The sequence below is a fragment of the Scardinius erythrophthalmus genome (assembly GCF_964197995.2).
Source record: "Scardinius erythrophthalmus genome assembly, chromosome: 18".
NCBI classification, from domain to species: domain Eukaryota; kingdom Metazoa; phylum Chordata; class Actinopteri; order Cypriniformes; family Leuciscidae; genus Scardinius; species Scardinius erythrophthalmus.
This window is the reverse complement of record NC_138238.1, coordinates 1,390,060-1,400,059: the sequence shown is the minus strand read 5'-3', so window position 1 is coordinate 1,400,059 and position 10,000 is coordinate 1,390,060. Positions and strand designations below refer to the sequence as shown.

The 10,000-nt window shown below is 38.6% G+C and overlaps 1 protein-coding gene across 1 annotated transcript in view; it reads left to right on the top strand.

Annotated features, from left to right (window-relative positions):
- Window positions 1-9,652, top strand: part of arhgap44b (Rho GTPase activating protein 44b) — a gene marked incomplete at its 3' end in the record, with an annotated part of 53,500 nt that extends 43,848 nt beyond the window's left edge. The window contains exons 16-21 of the mRNA XM_081392680.1: window positions 485-719; window positions 1,418-1,600; window positions 4,510-4,890; window positions 6,662-6,777; window positions 7,336-7,686; window positions 9,528-9,652. Of these exons, the coding sequence (XP_081248806.1) occupies window positions 485-719; window positions 1,418-1,600; window positions 4,510-4,890; window positions 6,662-6,777; window positions 7,336-7,686; window positions 9,528-9,652 (1,391 nt within the window). The remainder of the gene's footprint in view (window positions 1-484; window positions 720-1,417; window positions 1,601-4,509; window positions 4,891-6,661; window positions 6,778-7,335; window positions 7,687-9,527) is intronic.
- Between the last annotated feature and the right edge of the window lie 348 nt (window positions 9,653-10,000).

Sequence of the window (10,000 nt, the reverse complement as noted above, 5' to 3'; positions counted from 1 at the left end):
TCAGACCTTTTCTCGATATGAAGTACTCCAACATTATAATATAAAATATTTTTTATTGAACAATAATAGCCATTATAAACATTGTATTTAGTATATATTATTAAACACGTTGTAAGTTGTATTTTGGATGCCTTATATCTGTGTAATTTGAGTTTAAAAAATCCTAAAGATATTGTTTGATAAGAATGATCTCTGATTGTAGTTCTTGCAAACCAAAAAAGTAGTGCTTGAAAAGTATGAAAACCGGTTGTTTGCAGAGATACATATACATTATATTCAATAATATTATATAGTAGTTTAATGTAGTTCTGACACTTTTTTTCTTCACAGTAATTTTATTTTCGGGTGAATTATACACAATACATATTGTCACTATCCGTGATACATGTTGATGCATTTTTGAATTGCGATATATAATATATAATATAATAATATACAGTGTGTCTGAGTTATGTATCTTAATGAAAACCGGTTCTGTTTGCAGAGATCGAGTTCAACGTGACGGGCAACTACGGCAGCCCTGTCCACACCAATCACAACGCCAACTACAGCTCCACGCCTTCGCCGGACATGGACCAATCAGATCGCAGACCGCCCATGGACCAATCAGATCGCAGGCTTTCGGACCAGAGCCGGCGCCCCCTCAGCGTGGCCACGGACAACATGATGCTGGAGTTCTACAAGAAAGACGGGTCGGTAGAGTGTGTGGCGCTGCTCGCGTGTCCTCTCCTCACTGCTTTGGGTTTGAGTCACTGACGCTTCTGCTTTTATTCCACTAATGCAGCATTAGGAAGATTCAAAGGTACGGTGACGCTTCTGTCTCCTTCTGTGCTTTCCTGATTTCCTGCAAACGCTTTCGGTGTTTGTGTTTCTCTGAGGATGCTTGTGAGGAGCGTTGATAAAGTGACATGAATTATGGCATATTTCATGTCCCAAATCTGTTATATTCTGTACATTACTCAAACACCACTGTTCAAAAGTCTCTTCTGCTCATCAAAGCTGCATTTATTTGATCAAAAATACTGCGTAAAATAGTGAAATATTATTGTAATCTGAATCATCTGTTTTCTATGTGAATATACAGTAAAGTGTAATTTATTCCTGTGATCAAAGCTGAATGTTCAGCATCATTACTCCAGTCTTCAGTGTCACATGATCCTTCACAAATCAGTATAGTACTAAACTGATACATTAGTTTTTCCGGTTTCTTTGATGAATTGACAAAATTTAAAAGCATTTATTTGAAATGGAATCTTTTGTAACATTATAAACGTCTTTACTGTCACTTTGAATCAGTTTACTGTGTCCTTGCTGAATAAAAGTGTTAATTTCTTACTGACGCCGAACTTTTGAACAGTAGTGTAGTGCTAGGCTTGTTTCGAGGGATCTGATTGGCCGTGTGTCTGCCCCATTGCAGTATGGGAGTGCGAGTGATGGACACTTCATGGGTTTCTCGAAGAGGTTCCTCATCGTCCCGGAAGAGTTCGTCGACGCCTCCCAGCGTTCAGCCGCTCTCTGATTCGCTGAACCCCGAGCAAACGGATGATGTCTCCGCCTCCCCCTCACAGACTCCGCCCCCCATCAGCAGCGATAGGACCAGGTATACCAAGACGACCAATAGGAATCCAGAACACATAATGCTCAGTTCAGCCAGCAGAGGACATCATATTATACAGTCAAACCAAACATTATTCAGACACCAGATATCATTGTTGATATTTTTTTACTAGTGTGTGCAGGACACTATAGTTCATTTATGTAAGTGAGGAGAGCAAAGTAAAGTAAACTGAGACATATTATACCCAAAAAGCCTTCATACCAGTATAAAGATTCTACAGACACTTTGAGCTGATCATGTTTTGCTGAAGTGTGTTTTCTTTAATTGCTAATGCTCTTTTCACACACAGACTGAACACAATGAAGCATTGCTTGGTGATTGGTTGAGCTAAACTGGTATTATCTAATTGTGTAGTTAAATTTAACAGCTGACAGATATTCAACATAATTCATGTGTGAGACAGTCTAACAGAAGGACGGACAAAACCAGTCAAATATCAGCTGAGTTCATAACTCTGAGTTCTGCTCATATTTTATTACCATTTTCTAAACTATAGTGAATAAACTGAGATAATGTGAGAAATGTTGAAGGTGTCTGAGTAAATTCTGGTTTGACTGTACATCACACTTGAATCTCATATAAAGCACTCCAAATAAATAACTTTTGCGATTTAAAGCATAAAGTAAAGCAATGAAATGTTCAGTTTTGATCATGTCTAGTTGGCTGAATTGAAGCTCCTGTTTTTCTCCTGTCCTCTTTTCTCTCAGTTATCATCATGTTTTTCCAAACCTGTGTGTTTAGTCATTATTCACTGAATCTCTTTCTCAGTGTTTGAACTATTCCTCATTATTTTGACCGTGTGAATCCTGATATATTACTTTATGATCCTGGATATCTCAGAGTGGATTACTAGAGTGGATTACTATACAGGGTGGGCCATTTATATGGATACACCGTAATAACATGGGAATGGTTGGTGATATTAAAGTCCTGTTTGTGGCACATTAGTATATGTCATGGTCACCACCCATCTTGAGGAGTTTGCCCCCTCACATATACTAATGTGCCACAAACAGGACTTTAATATCACCAACCATTCCCATGTTATTACGGTGTATCCATATAAATGGCCCACCCTGTAGTTTGATTTGCACAGTTTCTTTTCATTTACATTTGTAGCCATTATGCATGTTACCATGTTTTAAAATTATAAATGTTAATTATTGATTATAATATTATTTATTACGTAATTAATCATTTAGTTAATTTAATAATATATAATATAAAATATAATTAGATAAATTATATTAAATGTAATAATATTTTTTATTTATATATACTATTTGTTTAATTACAATAAATTATTAATATTAAGGTATTTCTAAAATTATTTATTATCATTTGTAGTAAAGTTTATTAATATTATATATTAATTGTAAATAAATAATTACTTATCGATAAAAACTATTTTAATTATTAATATTTAATCATATTTATTTATTAATAATTGAATTATAATGAATTAGTAATTTACATGAATTAATATTAATTCTAATATAATTAAATCAATGATTAATTAATATTAATAAATAAAAATTTGTATAATTAATATTTTTAACATTTACTATTTGTGTTAATAGTCAATTAATTATTGATATAAAAAATATTTCTCAAATTAATTATCACAATCAAATAATTACGATTATATGAATAACTTTCTAATTTAATCATTATTAATTATTTAATTTAAGTAATTAAATAAATACTAATTAATATTAATAACACTATTTTAATTATTAATGCTTAGTAATATTAATTATAATTTATTAATAATATCACTAAATCAATGATTAATTAAAGGAACACTCCACCGTTTTTTGAAATAGGGCTTATTCACTTTCTTTCCTACATTTAGATAGGTGGGCAAATGCATTTTTGTCTCAGTGCATGCATTGTTTTAGTTTGACAGGGTCGGCGCTAGCTTAGCTTAGCATAATGAATGGAATCCTTTGTTGCCAGCTAGCATGTCCTGAGTAAAAGTGATATAAAATTTTTTAAAAACCCACCTAATTACTTCTCGTGGCTTGCGTATTCACAACAAGTACAAATAGTGATGCAGATTAACACTAGGCAATTTCAAAGGCAGATATTGACTTATACATTAAGGACTATATTAGGGGGAAGCACAGGCGAAGCACTGCTACTTGGGTGTGATATCTCTGAGCCCAAGTAGCAGTGCTTCGCCTGTGCTTCCCCCTAATATAGTCCCAAGTCAATATCTGCATAGGAAATCACCTAGTGTTAATCTGCATCGCTATTTGTACTTGTTGTGAATACGCAGGCCACAAGAAGTAATTAGGTGGGTTTTTTTTTTTTTATATATCACTTTTACTCAGGACATGCTAGCTGGCAACAAAGGATTCCATTCATTATGCTAAGCTAAGCTAGTGCCGACCCTGTCAAACTAAAACAAAGCATGCACTGAGACAAAAATGCATTTGCCCACCTATCTAAATGTAGGAAAGAAAGTGAATAAGCCCTATTTCAAAAAACGGTGGAGTGTTCCTTTAACATGAATAAATATTAAATGTATTCATATAATGAATTGAAGTACGTCTGCACTGTAGACACTCATTAACATAACATGCTGTTGACGGAGCTGAACATATCGATCCCTGAATATTCCTGGATCAATAAATAAATATTTCTAATTTAATTCTTAATATTAATTCATTAATGTAAATAAATAAATACTTAACACTATTTTAATTTTTAATAATATTTATTAATTATTTATTTAATTTTAATTAATATAACGTCACCACAGAAAAGCTGTTGATGGAGCTGAACGTTTCGATCCCAGAATATTCCTGATCCCTGAATCCCACAGGCACGACAGCTCCTCCTGCTCTCAGTCCTTTTTTATCTGTCAACCTTGAACATGTTTGCAGCTCAGAGGATAATCGGGAGTCCTGTGTCGTGTGCCGGTCCCCTGAGGAGGAGAGGCCGCCTCCTCCATACCCGTTCCCTTCTTCCTCCTCCTCCTCCTCTTCCTCGTTCTCCTCGTTCTCCTCGTTCTCTCTCCCTCGTCCTGGTCCCGAGTGTTTTCCTCTCCCGGTGTTCCCCCGCTCTCCACTCCTCCTGTCCTCCACCTCTCTGGACATCAACTCCAACCCTAAACCCAGTGTCCTGCACCTGCCCAAACAGGGCTCGCTGACCTCTGACCCCTGCCCCCCGCACGCGACCCCCCCGCCCGTGTACATCAAACCCCCGCTCGTTCTGCCCCGCCACGACCCCTGCTATCCGAACTTTAGCCCTCATGCTCCGCCACCGTGGGCCGGTAATCCAGAGAGAGGACTCAGAGCGCATAGGTAATATCCCAGTTGAACCTTTCTTGAATACATTTCAAAAGTTATTGGCCAAAAGAGCCATTTTCCAAATCTCATGACCTGTAGGTGGCGCTGTTCCCAAATTTGGCATGGCCCCTCGAATCATGGTTCTGATGAAGCGTACCAATTTTTGTTTTGATTGATCAAACTTTGGCCGAGATACAGCCTCTGAACCAATTTTGGGTCGACTTCGTTAAGTTTGCGACGCCATAACTTTAAATATTATTGATCGCCAGTTATGCTCAACAATCGCAAGATAATCATCAAATAGGCCCTGATATACTCACAGCAAATGTCTTTTTCATTCTACACCTTAGTTAGCCAACTAACCACTGTAGTTAGCGTCCCCCTGTGGTGAAAATCCAGCTTTTACTGTGTTTATGTGTCTATATGGTGTTTTTAATGTGCTTTAAGACAAACCGTGTGTAAATTCATAAGTCGACACCATTGAGCATTTCCTCCTTAAAACTGCAGTGAACCAAAGACAGTCTCAAACACACGCTTTGAAATCGCTGGTGTTTCTGACGTCACAAACTACCTTGTAACCAATCAGATCAACGTGTGATCGTCAACCAGTGGATCTCTGAGCTGAGGGAGTGAGTGGAGGCGGGGCTCATTTGCATATTCATAGAACCGCGCATACTAATTGAGGCAGGGGTGTCGAGTTACATTCAAGATATTTTAAGGCATGAAGATTTTTTTTAAAGGAAGAAAACATTTAAATATTTCATTTTGGTGATCAGAGATGAGTTTTAAGGGATACATTTTTTGACTACAGGGGGACTTTGATGAATATATTGAATATGAATATGTAAATATTTTCTTTTCTCTCAATAACAAAATAAACGCATCTGATCGTAGCGATGTGCATATGTTTGCAGCAGATCTGAGATTCAATCAAGTCACGTCACGTTTATTAATACAGTAGATTGCTTTAAAGCAGCAGCTTTTACCGTATTAAACATGAAAAACAGTGTCAGTGTCGTTTTACGACTTCAGTATCACTATAAAGCGTCTCTCCAGTGTCTTCATGTTTTACTCGCGTCTGAAGAACAGAAGAAATGAACTGGAAATTTACACCTCAAAGAAGGCGGAGCCTCAGAGCCACGCCAACATATCACATCATCACCACACGGACCAATGGGAGTTCAGAGGCGTTTACCAGCCAGTGAACAAAATGTATATCGGGGCCTTTATATGAACTGTTACATTCAATATGAAGTTATTTAAAAATAAAGTTTTCAGTACAGTAACATTAAGATTAGCATTCATAACTCTTCTGTTATGATTATGCTCAAGAAGATTTTCTTAAATCTTTCCCTGCGCTGCTTTATGCATTAAAATCAGCAAAAATCCCAGCTGGCAAATTCAGGGATTTTTATCTTTGCTTTTGACCTGCTGCCACACTAGCATGGATATTTCTTTCTGAAATGTGTTTTTTTTTTTGGTATCCGCATACACTTAATGTATTTATTACTTATTTATTTGTTGTTGTTTTTTTCCCAACATCAATAAGTGGAGATTTAGCTCAATTCTGGGAACAAATGTGTTGCCAAAAATACACGATTTCAGTTTGGAGGTTTATTGTTATATGTTCAGAAGTCATAGCTGAGACTGTGGTGTGTGTGTGTGTGTGTGTGTGTGTGTGTGTGTGTGTGTGTGTGTGTGTGTATGCGCACGTGTGGTTAATGGATGTTTGTGTTTTTGTCATCAGCACTCAGAAGAACAAGGAGCTCTCGCCTGTGATTGGTCAAAGAGGAATCTCACCCACAGCTCCCTCTGGTGGACAGAACCAGCTCTCAGACCAGAGTCCTCACACACTGCGTAAAGGTGTGTGTTCAGCGTGTGCATGACTAGACGAAACAAGCAACATGATAAAATAGTAACGCATTGAAAATAGTAATCGATGCATTTTTTAGCATCTAAAAGGATTTATTTTTAATTAATCATATTCCTATTTATTTCACCAGCCCCTAAATGATCATTTTTAGTATCTACATACACATTTATTTATATATGCTTCAGCCATATTCAGCTTGTGTATGAATAGAAAGTGACTGGAAATAAAACAGCAATGCATTTCAAGTGAATTTTGTTTTTTAATTTGCAATTAATATGCAAACAAAACTTTCCCTTCAGAACGTTCAATTTTTAGCAGCTAAAATATTAATCATATTTCTATTTATTTCATCGTCCCCTAAATTATCATTTTTAGTATCTACATACACTTTACCTTTAATACTTCAGCCATATTCAGCTTGTGCATGAATAGATAGTGACTGGAAATACATTTTTTATTTTTTTTGCAATTAATATGCAATAACGCTTTCCCTCCAGAATGTTCATTTTTTAGCATCTAGAAAACCGAATTCTTTCTTTTTCTTTCAGTTTCCAAAAAGCTGGCCCCCATCCCTCCGAGGAGTGTGTTTTCTCCGCCGGATGTGTCTCCGGGTCCGTCTCCGGTGAGTCTGTCTCCGACTCCTCCCAGCACTCCATCATTATACAGCTTCAGCTACTCCCAGAGCTCGCCGGGACACGGACACACACTCTCGTCCCCGCCTGCGCTGACCGGCACCCTGCCCAGATCCCGCCCCGCGGCCAAACCCCCCCGACACAGACCCAACCTGCCCCCCCCACAGCCTCCCGGCGCGGGTCCGAGTCCCGGTCTGAGTCCGCAGGAGGAGCAGGAGGAGCACGCGGGCCTGCACGGGCTGGCAGCGGCGGAGAGCATGTCTACAGGTAACCCTGGCAGCGTGAGCACATGCAGAGCGCAGTGGGATGCTATGCTCCTATTGTCCTTTTCCGAATATTCCCTTTCATGTATAATAGAGCTGTTTGTTATGGAAGCTTGTTTCCGCCACAGAATAAAAGATGATTGCAACTTTTTATCTCACAATTCCGACTTTTTTTCTCACAATTGCGAGTTTGCATCTGGCAATTCTGACTTTTTATGTCAGAACTGCGTTTCATAAACTCGCAATTCTGACTTTGCAGACCTTTTACATTCTCAAACTATGGAAACTTGTTTCCGCCACAGAATAAAAAATAAAAAAGGTACTTTAAATCTCGCAATTCTTAGCTCCGCCCTCAAACACTGTAGTGTATCTGAGACTGGAATAGTTTGGTTCGTGTTGTTCGTGTGGAGAAGACGCTGTTTTCTGAGATTGATACGGTAAAACCCACGCCATCGCCACTGTTCGTATCACTGTGATCAAGAGCTGAGATTCAGATATGATAATGAGCGTTTGCTTTCTGACCAATCACAGCAGAGCAGCTCTCAGAGAGGCGGAGCTTAGAGACTGAATCCTTGATTGAGCGTTTTCATAAAAGGACTGATGTATATTATGAGGAAATTAAAGTGTTTTTGACATTAGATGCATGTAACACTATTGTAGGAGACTCTAAAACAACATTATGAGCCTTTAATAATAGCATAAAGGTCCTTGCACACTGAGTCCGAAATTTCCGTATGCGTTTTTTCGTATTCGTGATTCGGTGGCTCTGAATTGTCCAAACACCATTCAAATGCTTGTTACGGATGCAAAAAACGCAGAAAATCTAACCTGATCTGAATTTTTTTATGACGGACGAAAGTTTCGGGGGCAGTGTGTAAGCGTGATTGACATATCGTGAGGTCGTATTTATTTTTTAACGTGCGAAAATTTCGGACGCGAATTTCGGACTCAGTGTGCAAGGGCCTTAAAGGGGCATGATATGACAGTATGAATCAATATCAATATGAATATAATAATATTATATTACTAATTCTTATTATTAAAGAAGACATTTTTTACAGTACAGCTGTATGAATATATTTTTTAAAAATACTGACATTTCCTTTAACAATGTGAGCCAACGTGAAGATGAAGTTATATCGTCGTATTGCACTATTATATTGCCTTGACACGATTATAAATCTGTCGACTGTTTGTAACAGAGCCGAAGAGAACACAGTGTGTGTGTGTGTGTGTGTGTGTTATATATCACATCTGTTGGGTTCAGGTGGTTTTGTGTTGTTTTGCAGCGGTGTGAGGTCGGGGGGTCAGTGGGCTTTGGCTCAGAAGGGTAAGCAGTGTGTGTGTGTGTGTGTGTGTGAACTCACCTGTCATCATCACTAACGCATGGCGCTGTCCCGCATGGCTCTCGCGTGTCCCTGTGATCCGCATCACCATCCGTCCTTCACTTTAAACAAACACTCGCTCACTCATCTCATGTGTGTGTTAGTTTATCAACACACACCCCTGCTGTTCCCTGTCGAACCCTAGTTCAGCTTCACACACAGCATCATGTGACTCCAGAGGACTTGGAATATAGTGCAGGATTCATGACTGTTTTGATCATCTATTTATTTATTTATTTATTTTATTTGAGCTGCATGAATATACTTCTTTTGTATTCCACTGAAGAAGAAAACACAACCGTACAGGTTTGAACATGATTGTAAATTATGACAGAATGTTTATTTTGGGTGCGAATAATATTTGTTTGTAAAGTGTTAAGTCTCTGGATGTGAATTTCACCTCTCATATCATGTTTTGCAGGATTTTAGAAGGATTTAACAGTGTTGTGTGTTCCCCCAGACTCGTGGAGTGATGTGGACGTTCCCGTAATAAGCGTGGATCTGGCCGGGAGATCTGGCGCCCCCTACAGGAACTCAGTGTCTCTGCTGGACTCAGACGAGGAGATCGAGAGCACTGTCCTATGACCCCTGGGGTTTCCCACAATGCTTTGCTCCTTCCCCTCACATATAGTACATGACCCGCTCCTCCACATGAACCCGCACTGGATCCAGCAGACGTCAGGACATCTCAACGTCTTATGTTTTTACAGTTTGTTTTCTATTTGCCTTATCTGAGTTCTTGCACTTTTGCCTTGAGGTTCGTGTAATGTCCGTCTGGAACACTCCGATTCGACTCGTTCTGAGATCCGTCCTCATGATTATGCAGATTTGTGAGCATGATCTCGCTGTGGTTTGTCCTCGGGTTTAGATTGTTTGAGGCCGTTCACAGACGACGCATCAGAAGTTTGGGGTCAGTAAGATTTTTTTGTCTCT